Source organism: Eschrichtius robustus, chromosome 11 (genome assembly GCF_028021215.1).
Source record: "Eschrichtius robustus isolate mEscRob2 chromosome 11, mEscRob2.pri, whole genome shotgun sequence".
Taxonomy (NCBI): Eukaryota; Metazoa; Chordata; class Mammalia; order Artiodactyla; family Eschrichtiidae; genus Eschrichtius; species Eschrichtius robustus.
The window spans coordinates 35,692,978-35,717,330 of NC_090834.1; the positions used below are offsets into that span (position 1 = coordinate 35,692,978).

General features: G+C 38.3%; 1 protein-coding gene across 2 annotated transcripts in view; it reads left to right on the forward strand.

Moving 5' to 3' along the window:
- Positions 1-4,908: 4,908 nt before the first annotated feature.
- PGR (progesterone receptor) overlaps positions 4,909-24,353 on the forward strand; it is a 99,871-nt gene continuing 80,426 nt past the window's right edge. Inside the window, exons 1-2 of one of the 2 annotated variants that reach the window (XM_068555141.1) lie at positions 4,909-7,282; positions 8,535-8,686. In XM_068555141.1, coding sequence (XP_068411242.1) covers positions 5,637-7,282; positions 8,535-8,686 — 1,798 coding nt within the window. In that variant the 5' untranslated portion in view covers positions 4,909-5,636. Of the gene's footprint in view, positions 7,448-8,534; positions 8,687-24,353 lie in introns of both variants that reach the window. The other variant, XM_068555142.1, reaches the window with a different exon arrangement.

Here is a 24,353-nt window from a genome sequence, read left to right on the forward strand (position 1 = left end):
GAATTCCAAATTAATTATGTAGATACTCTACCCTAAAGGAGGGAACTAGTAACTCCTTACACGCCCACACGTTCTTAAGTGTGGGCTGTTCATAGTGACTTCCTTCCAAAGAGCACAATATGGTAAGAGGGGAAAAAGAGTAACTATGCAGAGGAGAAAACTGACAAATACTACTTCAGCCAGGTGATCAAGGTCAACGTCAACAGTGATAAGTCATGTTGACAGTGTATACCTTTGATATGTTGTGATGAATATGGCACTTTACCACTGTAATTTGCCTCCCCCAAACCCATAACCCCAGTCTAATCATGAGGTAAACATGAAATTCCAATAGAGGGGCATCCCACAGTATGCCTCAGGACTGCCAAAGTCATCAAAAACAAGGAAAGTCTGAGAAACTGTCATAACCAAGAGGAGCCTAAGGAGACATAACAACAATGTAATGTGGTATCCTGGATGAGATTGTGGAAAGGAAAAAGTACATTAGGTAAAAGCTAAGGAGATCTGAATAAATTATGTATATTAGTTATTAATAATGTATCAATATTGGTTCATTAATTGTAACAAATATACCATATTAACATAAGATGGTAATAAGAAAAACTATGCAGATGATATAGGGGAACTCTCTACTATCTGCTTAGTTTCTCTGTAAATCTAAAACTATTCTAAAAAGTAAAGTCTATTAATTAAAAAATTAAAGCAGACACAGTCCTAAAAATCTATGTGTATATAATTTAATACATTTAATAAATCAGATATAAAGTTAAAAAAAAAAAAACTAATGTATAGTGACAAAAAGCAGATTAGTGGTTGCCCAGCGATCCATAAGGAATGACAAGGATAGGAGAGGATAGAAAAAGGAAGGGATTAAAAAGTGACATGAGGAAACTTCTAGAGGAAAAGGGTATACTTATCATCTTTTTTTGTGGTGATGGCTTCACAGGTATATACTTATGTCAAAACTTAACAAAGTGTACATTTTCAATATAAGCAGCTTACGGTATGACAATTATAATTTAATAAGCCTTTTTCTAATATAAACAAACAAACAAAAAACCTTCCAAATTTGAACTATCTTCTTAAAAAATAGTCTGTAGGAATATTTGGAGTTAGCCCTATCACACCTGAATTTAACAAGTGAGTTTTTTTTCTTCCAGTTTTATTGAAATATAATTGACATACAGCACTGTATAAGTTTAAGGTGTACAGCATAATGCTTTGATTTACATACTTCATGAAATGATTATCACAATAAGTTTAATGAACATCCACATGTTATATAGATACAACATTAAAGAAATAGAAAAAAATATTTTTCCTTGTGATGAGAACTCAGGATTTATTTGCTTAACAACTTTCATACATAAGCAGTGTTAATTATATTTATCATGTTGTACATTATTTAGTACTTATTTATCTTATAACTGGGAGTTTGTACCTTTTGACTGCTTTCATCCAATTCCACATCCCCCTGCCTCTGGTACCCACAAATCTTATCTCTTTTTATATGAGTTTGTTTGTTTGTTGGTTTGTTTTTGAAGTATAATTGACCTACAACACTATGTTAGTTCCTGTTACACAACATAGTGATTCAATGTTTCTATACATTTTGAAATGATCACCATGATAAGTCTAGTTACAATATGTCACCATACAAAAATATTACATAATTACTATATTCCCCACACTGTGCATTTCATATCCCTGACTCATTTATTTTGCAACTGGAAGTTTGTACCACTTAATCTCCCTATTTCTTTCATACCCCATCACCATCATCCCCCTCTCTCCGGCAATCACCTGTTTTTTCTCTGTGTCTATAACTCTGTTTCTGTTTTATTATGTTTGTTCATTTGTTTTCTTCTTTTAGATTCTACATATAAGTGAAATCTTACAGTATTTGTCTTTCTCTGTCTGACTTATTTCACTTAACATAATGCCCTCACAGTTCATCCATGTTGTTGCAAATGGCAAGATTCAATTCTTTTCTATGGCTGAGTAATATTCTATTATTTATATATACTTATATATATATATCACACCTTCATCTTTATCCATTCATCTATTAATGGGCACTTAGGTTGCTTCCATATCTTAGCTATTGTAAGTAATGTTGCAATGAACATAGGGGTACATATATCTTTTCTAATTAGTGTCTGTGTTTTCTTCGGATAAATATCCAAGAGTGGAATTACTGGATCATATGGTAATTCTATTTTTAACCAGTATATTTAACTAGTGACTTTGTTTCACTCAAAGATTCATATTTTTAGGAATTCTTGTGCCAACAATGCTAATCACCCAGCATCAAATTTCATGGCATAATGGTGATTTAGGATATGCTGAGCATCTTTATTATTGTTTCCTTACTTCAAGACTTTCAATCTTATGGAAATATCCTAGTCAGACTTGTCTGGTTTGAGGGAATTTTTATAGTCAATCAAAATTAAGCCAAATATAGTCTGTCATTTAAAATGAGACTTAGTGCCAATTTTATGGCTACAGCAACCTGGAACCCACATTCTGAGCCATTTGCTATTTAAAAATCACACTCCTAAGAAGTCTGGTATTTGAGGTATTTGATTGCCTGGGATCAAATATGGCTATGCTACTTATTATCTTAATAATATTGGGAAACTCTGAGCTTCAGTATTCTCAACTATGAAATGCAGATAACAGTACTTACTTCATGGGACTGTTGAAGGATTAAATAAGTTAACACATGTAAAAGTCATAGAAGACTACCTGGCAGTGCTATCCAGATTCTACAAAATCTACAGATTCTATGGCACTAATCATCAGGGAAGTGTAAATCAAAACCAAAGTGAAATACTACTTCACTCACACACACTATGAGGGCTATAATAAAAAGACAACAACAGGTGTTTCTGAGGATGTGGAGAAATTGGAACCTTCCTACACTGCAGGTGTAAATGTCATATGTCCAGTCACTTTGGAAAACAGTCTGCAGTTCCTCAAAAGGTTAAACCTAGAGTTAGCATATGACCCAGAAATTCTAATCCTAGGCATATATGCCAGAGAAATGAAAATATATGTTCACACGAAAACTTGTACATGAATGTTAATAGCAACATTATTCATAATAGCCTACAAGCAGAAACAGCCCAAATGTCCAACAACTGCTAAATGGATAATCAAACAGTATATCCATACAATAAAATATTATTTAGCAATAAAAAGGAGTGAAGTACTGATACATGCTACCATGTGGCTGCACCTTGAAAACATTATGTTAAGTGAAAGAAGCCAGCAAAAAAGAACACATATGGTATGATTCTATATGAAATGTCCAGAATAGGCAAATGCAGAGAGAAGGAAAGTAGATTAAGAGGTTGTTGAAAGGTTTTAAGGCAAAATGAGGAGTGACTATTAATGGGTGTGGGGTTTCTTTTTGGGGTGATGTAAATGTTCTAAAATTAATAGTGGTGATAGTTATACAACTGTGCATATGCTAAACACCATTGAATTGTAACTTTAAAACAGGTGAACTCTAAGGTATGTGAATTATATCAAATAAAGCATGTTAAGTGGTTTAAAATAGATTGGAAAAGGGAAGCCCAAAAGCAACAATAACAGTATTAATAATAATAAATTAGTTCATCTCTCTAGCCTTATCCTCTTCCATTCCCACATGTACTCTATATTCTATCCATAATGGCCTCCTTGCAGTCCCCATATTATGTCTTCCTATTTGATGTCCTGTGAACATAGTATATCTGCTTCCTGAAGTTCTCTTCACCCCTCCTCTACCCGCCTAACTCCTTTATATTTAAAATTAGTCAGTCAGAGTAAGCTAATGGCTGGAACAATGGATTCCAAAATCCAGTGGCCTAACATGATAAAATTTATTTCTCACTCATGTAGACCCTCCCCAGGTGATTCAGGGATCCAGGCTCCTTCCCTCTAGTAGCTCTGCCCATCCTGGAGTCTTGGAGTCTTCCAGTGTATTCTCTATACCTGGCTGACAGAATATGTGGGGCAACAGTACAGACAGAACTTCGAGGAATTTTCCAAATGATTAATTCACTTTTGAACATGGTATATTTAAGATGATGTCAGGATACCCAACGATCTTGGGTTCAGCACAGAGATTGTTACCTTATAACTCTGTATCTCAAATATATTGCACTACTCCCCCTCTACCATATCTTAGGAGGCAAGAGGTGATCTGCTTAAAAAACTCAAAGATTATTTTTAAGAATAAGAACGCTGAGGGGAGAAAAATACAATTTAACATCTCTATTGAGGAATTTACGATGTAGCACAGGATATAAGCTGGAGCTAAAGAAAACTTTCCTTAAAGTGCTATGTGTTAAAAGTTGGAATGCATTCCTTAGGACAAATCAAAGTGTGACACACAACATCCAAACTTCCTGTACACGTAGGTAAGTGTTATCAACTATCTCCCACTCCCAAATTTCTCTGCCACATTGAGGATTGTTCACGAGGAGCAGGACATGTTGGTTGTAGCAAGAGAAATTTGAAAATACTCACTTTTATGGAAGTCATAAGAGAGAAAATCTCTTTCATGTTATTCAGGATCATCCTTGATACGTTTATTCTAAAAAATAATACACATAGCCAAATATTTTCCTCTATGTAAAATCTTTACAAAACTGAAATCCTGAGAATTCAGCTTCTGATAGAATCCATTCGCTTTTCCAGTTAGATTGGGCATAATTCTTAATTGGTCGTACAAAATCTCATATGCTTATGAAGTTCCATCCCACAGTACCTGTTATTCAGACTAGCGGTTGGAAATACCAACTCCACAATTTCAGATCTGGTCCATAATTGGGGCAGGGAGGGACTTTGGGCGGGGCCTCCAGATAGGGAGGAGGCGTTGTTAGAAAGCGGTGGGGCTAGTCTACTGGCTGTCACTACTCCAGTTAAGCCTAGTAATATTTGAGTGAGCGAGGGTCTGGTGTGTGAGCAGCATTCTCAGTGAGAACTAGTTTCACTTGGCATTTGAGTGGAATCTGCAACTACAGGCGTTTCGTCCCCCCGGACTGCCGAGAAATGTGAGAGCTGCAGAGATGGTTGTCGCCAGCTATAGGCAGCCGGCAGAAACAAGGCTGTTCCTGAGGATGGGCTCTGCCGAGAGGCCAAAGTAGCCCCAGGGTTTTAGTGAGAAGGGAAGTGGAATGCAGTCGGGGATTGGGAGCAACACGGCACTGAAGCGGGAGAAACAGTCGAGAGAGAGAGCCGCTTTGCATCGCTTTCGAAGCCGCCGCCACTCGAGTGCCGACTTGTGAGTACTCTGCGTCTCCTGTCCGCAGACTGAAGTCGGGGAACTCTCTTGGAGAACTCTCCCAGTCAGGAAGCGAGATCCCTACAACTGCCTTCGCCTGCTCTCCCCACCTGCCTCAAGGACGGAGCAACTGCCACCCCTCCCCTGCCTACCGGACCGAGGGCAAGGGCAGTAGCTGATCGGTGCCGCCCCCTTCCGACCCAGGAGGTGGAGATTTCACCCCCCTCTCCACCGTCCGGTCCAGCCAAATTCAACACCTATTTCCTCCCCCCGCTGCTCTTGTATTCCTGACACCCCCTCGTCCTTCCCCTATCCCTCCTCCCCAGAGACAGGGGAGGAGAAAAGGGGAGTCCAGGTCGTCATGACTGAGCGGAAGGCAAAGGATCCGCGGGCTCCCCACGTGGCGGGCAGAGCGTCCTCCCCCACCCAGGTCGGATCCCCTCTGCTGGGACGCCGGGACACAGGCCCCTTTCAGGCGAGCGAGACCTCGGACGCGTCGCCTGCAGCCTCGGTCATACCCCTCTCCCTGGACGGGCTGCTCTTCCCTCGGCCCTGCCAGGGTCAGGACCCAGACGGGAAGACTCAGGACCAGCGTTCGCTGTCAGACGTGGAGGGGGCGTATTCCAGAGTTGAAGCCACAGAGGGTGCTGGAGGTGGCACCTCTAGACCCCCAGAAAAGGACAGCGGACTGCTGGACAGTGTCTTGGACACGCTACTGGCGCCCTCGGGTCCTGGGCAGAGCCACGCCAGCCCGCCCGTCTGCGAGGCCACCAGCCCTTGGTGCCTCTTCAGCCCCGAGCTTCCCCAAGACGCCCGGACTGCCCCTGCCACCCAGGGGGTATTGCCCCCGCTCATGAGCCGACCAGAAGGCAAGGTTGGTGACAGCTCCGGGACGGCAGCTGCCCAGAAAGTGCTGCCCAGGGGCCTGGCACCGTCCCGGCAGCTGCTGCCCCCGACGGCCGGGAGCCATCACTGGCCCGGGGCCGCAGTGAAGCCCTCTCCGCAGCCCGCTGTGGTGGAGGTAGAGGAGGAGGATGGCTCCGAGTCCGAGGGCTCCGTGGGTCCGCCTCTGAAGGGCAAAATCCGGCCTGCGGGAGGCCCGGCGGCCGGAGGAGGAGCCGCGACCGTTGCTCCAGGGTCGGCCGCAGGAGGCGTCGCCCTGGTCCCCAAGGAAGATTCCCGCTTCACGGCGCCCAGGGTCGCCCTGGCGGAGCACGACGCGCCAGCGGCGCCCGGGCGCTCCCCGCTGGCCACTACGGTGATGGATTTTATCCACGTGCCCATCCTGCCGCTCAACTCGGCCTTCCTGGCCGCCCGCACCCGGCAGCTGCTAGAGGGGGATAACTATGACGGCGGGGCCGCGGCTGTCAGCGCCTTTGCCCCGCCGCGGTGCCCGCCCTCGGCCTCGTCCGCCCAGATCGCGGCCGGCGACTTCCCCGACTGCGCGTACCAGCCCGACGCCGAGCCCAAGGACGACGCATTCCCGCTCTATGGAGACTTCCAGCCGCCCGCCCTGAAGATCAAGGAGGAGGAGGAAGGCGCCGAGGCCGCCGCGCGCTCCCCGCGGCCGTACCTGGTGGCGGGTACCAACCCCGCCGTCTTCCCGGATTTCCCGCTGGCGCCGCCGGCGCTGCCTACGCGAGCGCCGTCGTCCAGACCCGGGGAAGGGGCGGCCGTCGGCGCACCTCTCGGTGCGTCTGTCTCGTCCGCGTCCTCGTCGGGGTCGACCCTGGAGTGCATCCTGTACAAGGCGGAGGGCGCGCCGCCCCAGCAGGGCCCGTTCGCGCCGCCCCCCTGCAAGGGGCCGGGCGCAGGCGCCTGCCTGCTGCCGCGGGACGGCCTGCCGTCCACCTCGGCCTCGGCCGCCGCCGCCGCCGCCGCCGCCGGGGCGGCCCCAGCGCTCTACCCGCCGCTCGGCCTCAACGGGCTCCCGCAGCTCGGCTACCAGGCCGCGGTGCTCAAGGAGGGCCTGCCGCAGGTCTACCAGCCCTATCTCAACTACCTGAGGTGAGGGCCCGGGGCGGGGCGCGCCCGGCGCGTCGCGAGAATAGCGGTGCGGCCGCTGGCCGCCGCCAGCTCCCGGCCCTCAGCGCCCGGCTCCGGCTCCGGCTCCGGCTCCGGCTCCCCCGAGTAGCCGCGAGGGGTGGGTGGCCGGGGCGGGGCACAGCGCAGGTTGGCTTCCTTTTCCTTACCTCTTCTCCTCATTTTTTGGGGGGACACCAAGGGGGCGCAGAATATGCTGTTTCCGGAGCGTACCTCCCCGAAAATAGGTTTCTAAACTTTTCAGATCTGCGCGATCCCAAGACGAGACCAGCCGTGATTTCTAAAAGTGCAGCGTCACTCTAGGTCCGCTGTAGCCCCGCGGAGCGGAAGGGGTGCGGCGAGTCGGGGGCCTTATAAAATGCTTTTCTTCGTAGAAGGACGATTACTGGGAATGTCTGTCTTGGAGAGGAGACATTAACGCCCCGTTCTCCCGGGAGGGGTGGCACTGGATGTTGGGTAGCGGGCCAGAACCCAAAGCAGAACCGTCTCAGGGGTCTGGACACTCAACCGCTTCATTTTCATACGAATCTCAAGATTAAAATTAATTTATGTGTAATATGTTTACATTATGGATTGAAACATCAATCACTGCAGTACCTTGTATTCTAATATTGTTTCGAGTTCGCTGCAACTTTTTTTCACACAGGTTTTAAAAAACATTTTAATTTACCTACGGGAGTAATGGAATTTTAAAGAAAAAAGAAAAAAATGCTCTCGGTTTGGAATCTTGTTTTGTGAATAGTCAAAACAGTGGCAGCATACTGAACAATACTTTAAAATGACAAACACCTATTCTTGTTTAATTACAGAGTTGAGTTTTAAAAACTCAGTAGCATCTCTAAGTATGATTGTACTCTTAAAGCAAAACCACGTTTATCGTTACCCAGCGTACAAGGTCAAAACATTTGATTTGTCAAAGACTGAATTGATTCTCTATAAGGAGTTTTGTAGAAAGATGTTTTTCTGGATATAAAATTATATATTAATTCTTTATTATTCTTTCGTGTTGGTGCTCCTGATGAAAGGCTAATAACTTTGACAGTCTGATGAATCCAGTCACAGGTAGTACATCAAGTTTAGTTTGCATGTCTTTCAAGTGTATTCGCTTCTATTTTCTAAAAACCCTTTCACTCTGTCAATTCTGGATTAAGAAAACTTTAGTATTAGATAGTGGTGCACCTAAAAATAAATGGAGTACTTTGTTTTGCATTTCAAGGCCGGATTCAGAAGCCAGCCAGAGCCCACAGTACAGCTTCGAGTCATTACCTCAGAAGATTTGTTTAATCTGTGGGGATGAAGCATCAGGCTGTCATTATGGTGTCCTTACCTGTGGGAGCTGTAAGGTCTTCTTTAAAAGGGCAATGGAAGGTAGGCTCCTTTCCCCGATCCTTTCTTGTTGGTTTAATTGTAAATGGAGACCATCTAATATTTTATAGATTTTAATCAGCCCTTGCTTCCTCTAAGAAATGGTGATATTTTCGTATAACTTATATGATGATGTTTTAACAATATATATTTTATTTATAATACTCCGTATTGAATGGGGTTGGATATTATAATTGCATACTATTTGACTAACGCTTTTAATATTAGACACAAGTCATACTAATCTTGGGAACAATGTGAACATTGTTCATTAACTATTTAACTTTAAAGAAACAGATTTGTTCTGATTGTATTTTTACATTTCTATCATATATATTATATATAATATATACCAAATTAAAATTTTCTTTCAAAAGAAAAACGGTAAAAGTTGTCAAAATTCTATATGTACATATATATATGATGCAGTTACAAATTTTCTACATGATTTTGTCTTTTCCCTACATGCATGTTTATTTAATAATTATATAATGGTAATTCTAAACAAAGTTTAAAAGTTCCCTTTTTGTTTACTATATTTTTGTAAGTGTATAAGAAATAGGTGTAAACAGTTTAAAGCAAAAGAAAAACTTAGACATCACAGTTATATAATTTCTGAAGAAGTATGTTGCTTTAAGTAAGGCTTTCATGTTTTTAAAATCATCTAAATTACATATTTACCTAATGATTTTGGTTTGACTTGCATAGTGTATTTCAGACTTGAACTTTCATAGAATATATGTTTTAATTTCTCTTTCTATCTACACTAAACTCTAAGCAGCCAAACACATTTATATCTGAAGACAGAAATACATTTAAACATCATTTCACATTTGAATTCTAGCAATAAGTGTATTTTATAACAAGCTGACGTGAGTTTAGGGTTCTCTCTGGAGTTCTGATATCACACCTAGACAAGGAACCGAAGATCTGAATGTCTGCTTTTTTGCTCCCTGTTTGTGAGTTCTCTAATTTCAAGAGCCCTCTACTTACGAGCAGGAAAGGAGGGAGTGGGGAGTTTTTACCTTAACAGAGAGTTCAAAGGAGTTGACATGCATATTTAATACACATTTACACCAAAAGAATATTAACCCAAAAGACATTTAACAAAAAAATTCACTCTCCCTGTAGATAGCTAACATATAATTCTTTACAACTGCTATGCCCTTTTGATGAAAATGATTCCCAACTATTTATTAATGGTATGTGTACCCCTCCTACTGAAATTAATTCTTCATAAAAAATAATCGCTTTGTGTATTTCTAGAACATGATTGTTTTCCCCAAAGGATGAATGTATTTAACTGATGTTGAACATATGTATTCAGCTTCAGGGGGTTTTAATTACATTTTAAATTAGTTGAGGTACTGTGACAAGACGTTATGTGAGAAAACGGGACAACTGACAGTAACCTTAACTTTCCAACTGACATCATTTAGTCATAGTTACAGTTTGAAGTCCTTTGTGTGGACGAGTGAATTCTCCGGTGCGTAATTAGAATTACTATTCCCGTCTGACTTTGGTTCTGGTTTCTTGAACATTCCCCCCTGCATTAATATGATTTTCTTTATGCTTACAGTCTCCTTAGTCTAATTCTTAAGTGAATGACCCCCTTGGAGTCCTCTAAAAGCCAGTTTATTCTAGCCCAGCTCCCTCATTTTACAGATACACAAGTCCCAAAGACATAATGAGTTTCTAAAGAGCATACAGCTAGTCGGTAGCTGATTGTTAGTCAACATAGGTTAGATTTTCTTTAATTGCAATCCTTATAAATCAGAGATGGTATGCAAAAGTAGATATATGACAAATGCTACTTCATTCTTGAAAGTTACTTCAAAAGTGCATATAGCACCAAGAATACTCTAATTAAAATACAAATGCTTTCATATCATTATTATCAGAATAGCATCCTAAACATAAAGGAAGTCTTCCCAAATTTACTCTTAGAAAGCATTTGTTGGACCACTACTGTTGGCGTGGTTCTGTTTTAGTTTTGAGTAATAGAAACGAAGTACCTTTATTCAGCAATATTTACAAAGAGGAGCTCAAGATAGATGTTGATAAATCATTCATTTGGCTGTTAAAGGACAAGTAAGATTATTGATCTCTGGACATTGAGGAGAGCTTGTAAGTGTATATGTTCAAGGAAGAGTGAAGAGATTAAGATTAGACTGACTAAGACTCGAAGATTCATATTAGAAAATTATTAGAGTTAAAGATTAGGAAGTTTGATTGCCAGTGCTTGCTTGAATCAGTGATTTAAGGCAAGAAAATAGAATGTTCTGGGAGTTTTCAAGAGTGAGAAAGATGAGGAGAAGAATTTTTGTAATTGGAGAAAAATATCAGGTTTGAAATCTTAAAGTAGGGCTGTGTGATAAGCTGCTTCAAGGTAGAACTATGTGTGGATGCCAATATGTCCAGAAATTGAAAGTCAATAGTCAAAAATATGGATATTAATGTTACCAAGGATAATGATAATACTGGTATTCGGGAGTGCTTTCTATGTGCCAGTGACTAAGTGTTTTATGGGTCTTAACTCATTTAAGCCTTATAATGTAGACATTATTATTACTTTCAATTTACAAATGAGGAAACTGAGGTTCAGAGATGTTAAATTGCCTTAATCACAGTTAAGAAGTGGTGGAGTAGGATTCAAATCCAAGGGGTGTGACTCCAGAATCTGTGCCCTCCACCACTATACTTCCTTTCTCATAATAGGAAATTCAGTTTAAATTCCAAAAAGAAACAATAGAGGGTTGGAGGAAAAAGATGTGAGCCAAGTGATAAAACATCTAGGAAGGTAAAAATGAATCCTAATGGAGAATTCAAGATCAAGGGTGATTAGAAGTGTGTGACGTAAATGGATGGGTGATACTAACTCCACATTTAAGGCAGCAATGAGAAGACACAGTTAGGGGCCAAGAGGCAGTTTCCCCACCTCTCCTCCAAGTTAGAAGTGGGAGACAATAATGCCTATGAAGAAGTCACCCAGGAAAACTGGATTTCCCTTGGTATGAGACAGAAAAGAGAAGAGGCAGAGAAAAAAGATACCACTCAGGAAGTAGGGGTATGGGGTGGGGAGAAATGACCTCTCTTAAGCTGAGAAAAAAAAAAAAAAATGAATTAGCCAAAAAGTAATCGGTTGAATAGCCCATTGCATTCCTTTACTAATACTAGGACTGAACCAGGAAGTGGTCAGAAATTGCCTTAATACCTTTAAAGGAGAAGTCATCATGACCTGCCAGTCCTATAAATGCAGGCTACTGGCCTTGTATTAAGAAGGAAAAGATCATTTCTCACTGGCTTACCTCTGTACTAGCTCAGTGCTAGGAATATACTAAACATTCAGTATATAACTGTTTGCTAAATGAACCAGTCATAACAGATGATGCCAAGCTATTATTCTTTGCATGTTTTACACTGTGACAGCATTTGTAGTGAATACATTGGATGGAATATGGTTGGGAAATATTGTAATACAGTTGAAACATACGATTTAGAAGACACTAGGCTAAGTAGGTATTGATGGATTTTTAATTATATTACATTGTTAGCCTCATTTTTTCTATCTTTATTGAGGTATAACTGACAAATAAAATTGTAAGATATTTAAAGTGTACAATATGATGATTTGATGTATATGTGCATGGTAAAAGAATTCCACCCCCCATCAAGTTAATTAACGTATCTATCACCTCACTTATTTGCCTTTCTTTTTGGCAAGAACGTTTAAGTTCTACTCTCCTAGCAAATTTCAATTATACAGTACTGTACAATGTTATCTATTATAGTCACAATATTATACATTAGATCCTCAGACCTTATTCACCTTATACCCAAAAGTTTGTATCCTTTTACCAACCTCTCCCTATTTCCCCATCCTCCAGCCCCTGGTAACCACTTCTCTGCTCTCTGTTTCTATGAATTCAACTTATTTTTTTGATTCCACATGTAACTGATACCATGTGGTATTTGTCTTTCTCTGTCTGGCTTATTTCACTTAGCATAATTTACTCTATGTTCATCTAATTTTTTGTTCATGTATTCATTAACCAAATATTTATTGAGCACCTGCTGTATGCCAGGCACTATGCTAGGTGCTAGTTGAAAAGCAGTAAAACAGGACAGACCTAACTGGCTGCAGCACTAGTGGAGTTTTTAGTGTAGTGCAGGGAAGGGACATTCTATCAATTAGCATGCAGGTATCAAGTTATAGATGTGCTAAATGAATGGGTTATGCCTGGACAACTAGAGAATTGACCCTTCTGACAGAAGCTGGGGATGGTGGGAAAAGTCTTTTGGAATTCGAAAGACACCATCATAAGCAGACCGCAGAAGAAACTGAATAGAAATGAAGTATTTTTAAGGAAAGCATATTTCTTTCTGAAGTTGAGTAGAGTTGGTGTCATCGTCTAAAAATGAAAACTGACTTGGCAGCATCATTCTCCCTGGTATGGCTTTCAAAACAGAAACAATGAACATTCAAATTTTTTAAAGGTTTTATTATTTTTTAGAGCAATTTTAGGTTTACAGCAAAATTGAGAGGAAGGTACAGAGATTTCCCATGTACCTCCTGCCATGACACATACATAGCTTCCCCTATTATCACAGTCCTCCACCAGAGTGGTACAACTGATGAACCTACATCGACACATCATAATCACCGAAGTCCATAGTTTACATTAGGGTTCATTCTTGGTTTTGTAACATTCATTGGGTTTGGACAAATGTATAATGACATGTATCCATGGTTAAGAGTATCATACAGAGTATTTTTGCTGCCCTTCCAAATCCTCTGTGCTCTGCCTATTCGTCCCTTCCTCCTCCCCAACTCCTGTCAACCACTAATATTTATATTGTCACCATAGTATTTTGCCTTTTCCAGAATGTCATGTAGTGGGAATCATACAGTAGGAAGCCTTTTCAAATTAGGTTTTTCCCTTAGCAATATGCATTTAACCTTCTTGCATGTGAAAAGCTCATTTCTTTTTAGTGCTGTATAACATTCCATTGTCTGGATATTCCACAGTTTATTTATCCATTCACCTACTAAAGGACATCATGGTTGCTTCCAGGTTTTGGCAATTACAAATAAAGCTGCTATAAAAGATCTGTCTGCAGGTATTTGTGTGCACATCAATTTTCAACTCCTTAGGGCAAATAGCAAGGAGTGCAATTGCTTGGTAAGAGTATGTTTAGTTTTGTAAGAAACCACCAAATTGTCTTCCAGAGTGGCTGTACCATTTTACAGTCCCACTCTCAATAAATGAGAGTTCCTCTTGTTTCACGTCCTTGCCAGCATTTGTGTTTCTCAGTGCTTTAGATTTTGGCCATTCTAATAGGTGTGTAGTGGTAGCTCATTATTGTTTTGACTTAAATTTCCCTGATGACAAATTATGTGAAGTATGTTTTCATATGCTTATTTGACATCTGTATATCTTCTTTGGTGAAGTGTTTGTTAAGGTCTTTGGCCTATTTTTTAATTGGGTTGTTTTCTTTCTGTTGAGTTTTAAGAGAATTTTTTGTTTTTTGTTTTTTTTTGTATATTTTGGATAACAGGCTTTATCAGATATGTATTTTGCAAACATTTTGTCCCACTCTGTCTCTTTATTCTCTTGGCAGTGTCTTTCACATAGCAGAAAATTTTACTTTTAATGAAATCTGGTTCCTCAGTTCTTTCTTTCCTGGATTATGACTTTGGTATTATATCTAAAAATTTATCACAAAACTCAAGGTCATCTGGTTTTGCTCCTATGTTATCTTTCTTTTAGGAGTTTTATTGTTTTGCATTTTATATTTAGTTCTGTGATCCATTTTGAGTGGATTTTTGTAAAGGGTGTAATGTCTGCGTCTAGATTCACTTTTTTGCATATAGGTGTCCAGTTGTTCTAACACTACTTGTTGAAGAAACTGTCCTTTCTCCATTGTATTGCCTTTACTCCTTTGTTAAAGATAAGTTGACTATATTTATGTGGTTCTATTTTTAGGCTTTCTATTCTGTTCCATCCATCTATTAGTCTGTTCTTTCACCAATACCACAATGTCTTGATTATTGTAGCTTCATCATAAGTCTTAAAGTCAGGTAGTGTCAGTCCTCCAACTTCAATATTGTGTTTCCTATCTTGGGTCTTTTGCCTCTCCATATAAACTTTAGAATCTTTTGTTAATATCCATAAAATGGCCTTCTGGGATTTTGATTGGGCTTATATCTGTAGATCGTTTTGGGAAGAACTGACATCTTGACAATATTGAATCTTCCTATCCATGAACATGGAATATCTCCCCATTTATTTAGTTCTTTTAGCCCATTTATTAGAGTTTTATGGTTTTCCCCATATAAACCTTATACATATTTTGTTACATTTATACCTAAGTACTTCATTTTTGGGGGGTGCTAATGTAAATGTATTGTGTTTTTAATTTAAAATTTCACTTATTCATTTCTGGTACATAGGAAAGCAACTGACTTTTGTATATTAGTCTTGTATCCTGTGACCTTGCTATAATTGCTTATTTCTTCCAGGAGTTGTTCTGTCAATTCTTTTTGGATTTTCTACATAGGAGAACATATCATCTGCAAACAAAGACAGTTTTATCTCTTTCTTCGCAATGAGTATATCTCATATTCTTTTTTTGTCCTATTGCATTTATAGGACTTCCACTACAGTGTTGAAAATGAGTGATGAGAGGAGATATCTTTGGCTTGTTCCTAATCTAATGGAAAGTCTTCTAGCTTCTCACCATTAAGTGTGACATTAGCTGTAGGTTTTTTGTAGATATTTTTATCAAGTTGAGAAAGTTCCTCTCTATTTCTAGTTCACTAATAGATTTTTCATGAGTGATTGTTGGCTTTTGTCAAATGCTTTTTCTGTGTCTGTTGATATGATCAAGTGATTTTTCTTTTTTAGCTTGTTAATGTGATGGAACACATTAATTTTCAAATGTTGAACCAGTCTTGCATACTTGGGTTGAATCTCATTTGGTCATGATGTACAATTCATTTTTACACTTTTTTGGATTTGATTTGCTAAGATTTTGTTGAGGTTTTTTGCGTCTATATTCGTGAGAGATATTAGTCTATAGTTTTCTTTTCTTGTAATGTCTTTGTCTAGTTTTGTATTAGTATAATGCTGGCCTCATAGAATGAGTTAGGAAGCATTCTCTCTGTTTTCATCTCTGAAAGAGAATGTAGAGAATTGGTATAATTTCTTCCTTAAATGTTTGGTAGAATTCATCATTGAACCCATCTGGGCATGGTGCTTTCTGTTTTGGAGAGTTATTAGTTATTGATTCAAATTCCTTAATAGATAAAGGCCTATTCAGATTGTCTGTTTTTTCTCATGTGAGTTTTGGCAGATTGTGACTCTCAAAGCATTGGTCCATTTCATCTAGGTTATCAAATTTGTAAGAATAGAGTTGTTCATGGTATTCTTTATTGTTCATTTAATGTTTATAGAATCTATAGTGATGTCTCCTCTTTCATTTCTGATATTAGTAATTTGTGTCCTCTCTCTTTTTTTGTTAGTTATCCTCTCTAGAGGCTTATTGATATTATTGATCTTTTCAGAGAACCAGCTTTTGGTTTTGTTTATTTTCTTTATTCATTTCCTCTTTTCAATTTCATTGATTTCTGATCTAATTTATTATTTCTTTTCTTCTACTCATATGGCTTAATTTACTCTTTTTTTCTAGTTTCCTAAGGTGAAAGTTTAGAAGATAGACCTTCGATCTTTTTTCTTTCCTAATATAATATTTAATGCAAAATATTTTCTTTTCTAATATATTTAATGCTAAAAATTTCCCTCTAAGCACTGCTTTTGATGTATACCACAGATTTTGGTATTTGTGTTTTCATTTTCATTTAGTTCAAAATACTTTTAAATTTCTCTTGAGATTTCTTCTTTGAATCATGTGTTATTTAAAGTGTGTTGTTAAATCCCCATGTACTTTGAAATTTTCCAGTTGTCTTTCTGTTACTGATTTCTAGTTTAGTTTCTTTGTGGTTTAAGAACAGACATTGAATGATTTCTGTTCTCTAAAGTTGTTAAGGTGTGTTTTATGGCCTAGTGTTATGGTGTGTTTTATGTGGTTTATCTTGATGAATATTTCACGTGAGCTTGAGAAGAAGGTGTATTCTGCTGTGTTGGATGAAGTAGTCTATAGATGTCAGTTATGTCTAGTTGACTGTTGATGTTGTTGAGTTCAACTATGTCCTTACTGATTTTGTGCTTGCTGGATCTATTTCCGATAGAGAGGTGTTGAAGTGGCTAACAATAATAGTGGACTTATCTATTTCTCCTTGCAGTTCTATCATTTTTACCTCACAAAATTTTGATGATCTGTTGTTAGATGCATACACATTAAGAAGTGTTATGTCGTCTTGGAAAATTGGCCCCTTTATCATTATGTAATGCCCCTCTTTATGCCTAATAACTTCCCTTGCTTTGAAGTCTCCTTTGTTTGTTAAATTTTTTTTTGGACAAACTCATGAATTATTTTTGCTGTCTTTAGAGCTCTATAGTGCTTTCTCCATCTTTTTTAGTCCACAACATTATCCAACAGTCCCTTCCACCATAATGTCTTTGATTTATATTTGGGCTCTTGAGAAGACAATTTGCCAATAATCTTATTTAATTTAATTTTCTCTCCATAGAGTCAACCCTATGGCAGTTTTCCTGTTACTCTAAAAATAAACATGTGGTAATTCACTGGACTTCACTTCTAAACTCTATAAATAATAATAAATACTATTATTAATAGATAATAAATTGGATAATTTATTCTCAAGCTGCAGGTCTCTCAGTTTAGTATTTAGCCTGAGTAGTAAGCTGGTTTTAAGCACATTTTTGCATTATGATCCATTGATATAAGCCTCCGCTTTACTGAAAAGAAATGGTGAGAAAGATGGCTTTTGGTATCATCAGCTCAATATTTGGTTATGTAGGGTTCTTAATCCTACTGCAGGAACATGAAGGGGAAGTATTGGTATGAAGACATCCATGCCAATGCTAACAGTGCCCTTTTCCAGCCTTTAAGTTGTTGTACTTTAAGTACTCAAGTAGTGCAACAATACATTCGCCTTAAAAAAAATCGAAACATCACCAATGAGACTTAAATTCTCTTTATCAATACCTCTAATCTGTTCCCTTCCCTACCATTCTTCTATACCTCTATCTCAGTTTTTTACAAGTTTGTGTATATGTGTGTAATATGTTGTTTTAGATATGTTGATACATAAATGGTATCATATATCACAATTTGTGTATCACTCCTCATTTTTTTCATGAAACAATGACTTGAAGCCAAGCCCTGTATGTTGATATATATTCCTAGCTTGTTCTTTTAACTATTACATAATACTTTATAAGATAGAAACCCTCTTAGCATTGCCATTACTTGAGTAAGCACTTTTTGTTCTTGTCTGCTTGGGTACATGCCTTACTCCTCTTTCTAGAATATAATTAAGTATTTTGATACTTTAAAATAAATCTAAATGAATTAAATGATTAGCTTGCTTCATGCTGCTAAAATGATTTAATTCATTAATTTATTCACTCCACATACATGTATTGATACTTACTGCATTTAAAAGTTACTTGTGCTGGGAATACAAAGATGAATGTGTATGCAGTCCATGTCTTTGACATGTACAAAACCAAGAAGAAAACAAAAACAAAAATCCTGTCAATCAATTAGTGAACATGAGAATACATTGATATGAGTTATGCCAAAGCCATGCATGATCCACCCTAGGTTTCAGTTAGAGAAATCTAGAAGGATTGGAGTTTTTTCCACTATTATATCCTAATGTTGTGTGAGAAGCTTATTCATTTAACAAACACTGCACTTACACTTGATTATGACCAGGCACTGTTCTGAGTGCTTTACTATATTAAGTCATTTAATTCCTCCAAAAGTCCCATGAGGTGGAGGTACTCTCATTATTTGTACTTCACTGGTGAGTATACAGAAAGGTCACTACACAGTGTAGGGACCAAGATTCAAACACAGGGCATCTGACTCCAACTTCTATGTTTTGTGTGCTTCTACACTGTCTCTCCAGATTGTTTTGTACTTGAACAAATATTAATTACTTTATAATTTTTCAAACAAAAACATGATATTTTATGGGGGACTGGTTTTCAAGTTTTGCTCCTTAACTCAGTCCCATTCATTCTTAGCCCAGAAGAGCTCCGCTTTTGTCTGTTTACTTGGTTGACTCTTCCACTTAAGATTTTATTTGAACAAAGAATTCTCTGCCAACATTTTCGTTCAATACCGCTGCGTTATGACAGGAAACCCTCAGGCCGCAGTCAAGTGTTTATTCTGGTACTTGAGCCAATCCTACACAGTTTCTTGACTCTATTTGCTGAAAACTTTTTGACATCTGTGCAAAGATAGGGTGAACATTTGGTCAAGATTTCAAATCTAACTCTTCAGTATTCTAACAGAATATCAACATTGTCACATGAAAATCACATCTGAGTTATAGAGCTCTATCTTTTGTCAGCAAAACAAAGTAACTGCAGGAAATCTTTCAGCAATAACTTCTTTAAAGGACTGATTGAAATAATTGATACTTAAGACAGAGACTCCAAAACAGGAACACAAATTTTTTACTTGCCTGGATTTTTAAGTTTTATCCTCATTTACAACATCAGAAAATCACATATTCTGTCATCTTCCATACCTACCTAATTTGTGGAAGGGTAGATGAACACAATCTCCTTCTTGTTGCTAGATGACCTTCATGTAATAAAGTACATAATGCATACTTCACCAAATTTATCAGCCTATTGTGTTTTCCTTTTTACTTTGACTTCTACAAAGCAAAGAAGTAAATTTTCATACCCAAATTTTTAAAAATGTAATTAACTTAGGTTTCTGGTTTCGTTCACAACTGCTACTACAGCCTTTGGTGTTATGTACTTTATACAACATTTTAAGAAATCGTATAATCTTTTTTGAAACACAGTACTCAATAATAATCATTATTTTTTAAGGGAAAAAATACTTCCTATGTTATTTTTCTCTTGTATGACACAGTGAGTTATTTATGAAATTGAATAAACAAGTAGTGAGTATGGACAATGAGCTCAATATTGTGGTGTAACATTTGTAGGAGACATAAAAATTAAAGTGCGAAAATAATGGTTATTATTTATTAAGTGTTTACTAAATTTAGGCACTCCCCTAGTTTTTTTACATGTACTAACTTATTTAACCCTCAGAACAATCCTTTCAGGCAGGTTCTGTTTTTCTCATTTTACAGATAAGGTTCATTGAGTTAGTGAAAAGTAGGGCAGAACTCAATTCCTGGAGCTCATGCTCTTACTCTTTCCTGAGTCCTTGCAGCCTGTACAGTAGAAGGTACAGTCCTTGATTTCAAGGAGCTTGTGGGCAGCCTACAGTTTAGTGTCTGATTAAATTCTTTGATGCAGACTTGGAGTGCTGAAGTGCATCAGGGAAGAAGGTACCAATATCTATCATTACTGACGGCCTGTGTAATAGAAATCATGCTAAATGCTGTATATTTATTATTTCTCTTCTTATCCCCACTTTTTAGGTATCTGAGCAGAGACTCACGAGTTAAGTAACTTACCAAAACTAGTAGGTAATGCTGGAAGAGCTTATTTATTTTGTCCTGTAATAGTTAGAAAAGGTGATTTATTGGAAACACTAGGATATTCACAACCTTTAAAAAATAGATAAAGGTTAGGAGTTAAGAAGCTTTCATTTTCAGATGGGTTATTCAATAAATGGTCTTGGAACTACTGGCTTATTATACAAAAGAAAAATTTCAGGTGGGTCAACAATTTAAGTGTTTTTTTTTAAGGAAAAAGATTCAAAAGCCTGGAAAGAAAAGATGGAGGTATGTATTTATAATATTGGAATAGCAAAACTTTCTAATATTGACATAAAGTCCAGAATTCAAAATCAAATTTGGTCCATTTTGCTACATAAATAAATTTCAAACTTTTTTCTATAAGGCAAAAAGCAAAGTCAAGGGACACATTGGAAAACTATTTGTAACACATGTATAAATCAAAAGAATGTTATTGCTAAAATGCAGAATGTTCTTACAAACCTTTGTTCTTACAAAGAAAAAAAGATGAACAGCCAAAAAGAAAAATGAACAAAAGATATGAAGACAATTCACAAAACATAGTCTATAGAGCGATGAAAAATGTTCAATGTGCTAATAATTATTACTGATTAAAATAATAGCGGGCATGCCAACAGTCAGAATGATAAAACAATGAATAATGGCCATTTGAAAGTTGGAGGGCAATTTGATATTATCTATTAAAAGTATTCATTACTTTGGCCCAACAATTCTACTTCTAGAAACTGGTCCTTAAAAGAACTCTAGAAATGTGTAGAAATACCTCTAGGTAGATTTTGAGTACCACATTATTCGCAATACTGAGAAAATGAAAACAGTTCAAATGTCTGTTAATAGATTAAGAAATTATGATATACCCTTGCAATAAAATACACTGTGACATTAAAAAGAATGAGTTAGCTGTCTATATTTCAGATTGAAAAGGCATCTTAAATGTATGATTTTGTGAAAAAGCAAGTAACAATATCATTTGGCGTAAAAATAATTTCACCCTTTTGATATTACTATATATAGAAAACTATCTGAAAAAAAAAATACACCAAACTGCTTACTGTTGGGATATGATATGATGATATGTTTTGTTCTTTAAGCAAGAATTTCCTGAAGAGGCCACTCTTGCACATCTACCTAGTGCCTGACTTCTCTCCACACTAGCTCTACCTAGCATGAGCTGGGCTCTGCTCCCCTAGTGCTATCTAGTGGCAGTAATGCACCACTTTTCACCTTCAGGCACCCAAGGAAGTTGAAAGAGACCAACAAAAGGTGACACTTAAGGCAAAAATATTCAGGAGGAAAGCCTGAGGTCTCCCTGCATCATGAATTAAGGAATTCAGCCTGACTATATGGAACCAAGAACTGACAGAAGCCCACAATTCCTCATCATGATCTCGGTATCCAAAAAGACCTGCAAACAAAAGTTTTGTTTTAGTCCCTTGTCAGTAATTACCTGATCTGACCTGATCTGAATTCATTCGGCAGCAGAACCTGACCCAAATTCATATTTTATGGGCTGTGTGAATATTCATACATTTTTCTGCATAAGTATTAATGTGTTTTATTATGAAGTTTTGCTCAACTATCTAAAATCTAAACAATTCTGAATTCTGAAACATATCCTCAAAAGGTTTTAGCGAAGAGATTTGGACATGTACTAAGAAATAAATTCATAGATGTTTTGAACAGAATGTCTGCTGGAGTTTTGCAATGTAGCAGCCCTGAAAATTACAATAAATATTTACTAAACATTTATTGGCATTTATTCTTCCTATACTTTTACTACCATGCTGGGTCCTGCAGAAGGCTGCAACAGATAAATAAACTATAATACCTAACCTCATAGAATTTTTAATTCCATCAGGGAGATAAGACAACCTCATAAGGAAGTGTAACATAGGTAACATAAACTGAATGTGGTTTGGATTTCGAGGGGAAAAAAGATCATAATTAATTAGGGAGACCACAATGTGTTTTGTGGGGAAGATAGCACATTAGATGGACTGCTGAGAATGCATGATTTTGATAGCAAGAGTTGTAATAATGGCTGTTACAAACAGAAAGTATGAGCGGAAGCAGAATTTGGCTAGAGCATGGTCAGGTATCCAAGAATCTTTTGTCATTATGTATAACATTTTGATGGTTTTATCCCTGGGGTGATTGCTTTCATGAGATTTTTCAAAGGGAGATTTTCAGAGGCATCAGTGACACTTTCCAAAAAAGTTAGGTACCACTGCGATAGAGGAATGGTGAGAATTATTATTAAACAGAAGGTTGAAAAAATGTGGAATGACAAAATGTATTGTTCGGCAGTTAACTGAGTGGAGAATACGATACCCCTAAAAATTTTTGAGCACTGTAGTGGCATATTCCAATATGTAGCTTAGGAAATTTAATATGTCAGCAGTGTATAGGAAGGATTGAGGTGGGGAAGCTATAAACCCATGAGAACAGTCTGGAGATGATGCATTAAGGAACTGAGCCGGGATGGTGGCCCAGAAAAATGGGTTCGGTGGGTAGATGGGAGCCAAGATCAGCCAAAGCTGCACAGAAGAATTTTGGGGGAAAAAATGTAGATAGAGGAACACAGACCTAAAGAAAGAGGAAGTACATGATTATTTTATGAAGTAAAGGAGTGATGTTGAAAGTAGTGTTTAGAGAGGATTATCCTCAGAGCACCATGCAAAATGGATTTGAACAGAGGTTATATGCCTTTGAGTCAGAGGGAACACCCGTGGAGCTGATAAATAGATTATGAGATGTGGTTCAATTTCAAATTGTATATATTATATGCTACGTAATATACTTGCCAGGATCTTGAAATAATATAATCTTTTGTGCACAGCATAACTTCTAAGAATTGAGACATTCTGGACTATAAATTCACTTATTTGTTCATTTATTCATTTATAAACAAAAACATGTATTCAGTGACTTCTTTGCACCAGGATTTGTAGTAGATATTGAAACTCAGAAATGAATAAGTCAAGTTAGTAACCTAGGGAGAAAGAAGTAGAAATACATTATTAAATACAGTCTAGTAGTATCTAGGGGAGGTGTGAACTACGAATTGTGGAAGCATAGGATAGTGGGCAGCTAACTCTGGTGTCTAATGACTGGGAAAAGAGGGGAGCAGTATGAATCTTGTGTAAGCATTGGCTGAAAATATTCAATTTTTTAAATCTTTATAATTTCAAAGCTTGTGGCAGCTTTTGAGTTGTTAACAGTAGAGACCACGATGGTTGATCTTTCATTAAGCAGAGCACTTTAGCGAATGTTTCTTTATGCAAATGTCAGTCCAGAGCAAACTTGGGGTTGGGGGAGATGAACATGTGAAGAACTGAACCTCTCTGTGTAAAAGTATAATATTAAGAGGGTTGTCAGCTGGCTGCTGGTGCAAGAGGTAGGAAATAGAGAGAGGGCCTAACAACAGAGTAAAGGGCTAGGGTACAAAGAGAAATAAATGCCCGTGAGAAATTCCCTGTTATAGGGGATGTTTGATAAATCCCTAGGAATGGTAATGTCTGGCAGCAAATTTGGCATTATTTACTGACTTGTGTTTTCATTACCTCCAGCTACCCTGAAACCTTAAGTGAACTTTCACTTTACGTAATCACTCTGTCTTCCTGTTGCTTTGGGGAAATGAAGGAAGGTGGTGATGTCCAGTACATGTGGCAAGGAGCCCAGAAAGAAAGTACTGCAGAAAGAGCCACGAGCATTTATTAGGGCTGGAGTGAGCCATTTTTCCCCAAATATACTAGACCGCCAGTTTTCTAATATGATGCACCCACCCCAGGGGCTGTGCATTGAGGTGTGTGAAGGAAATGTTATTTATTATTATTCAAAAATAAGAAATGAATCATTGATATCAATGGTATCTGTCCTGGCATGCTCTTTCAAAGCATACGTCAAAGGCTTTTGGAGTGCAAGGCCTCCTAATGGAGGTGCCCAAGTTCCATGGTGCAGAGGTGTTGACGAATGCAAATTCCCCCCTTAATTCATGCTTCGGGTATGGCAAAGTACTGCAGCTTACCTGGATCTGCAAACAAA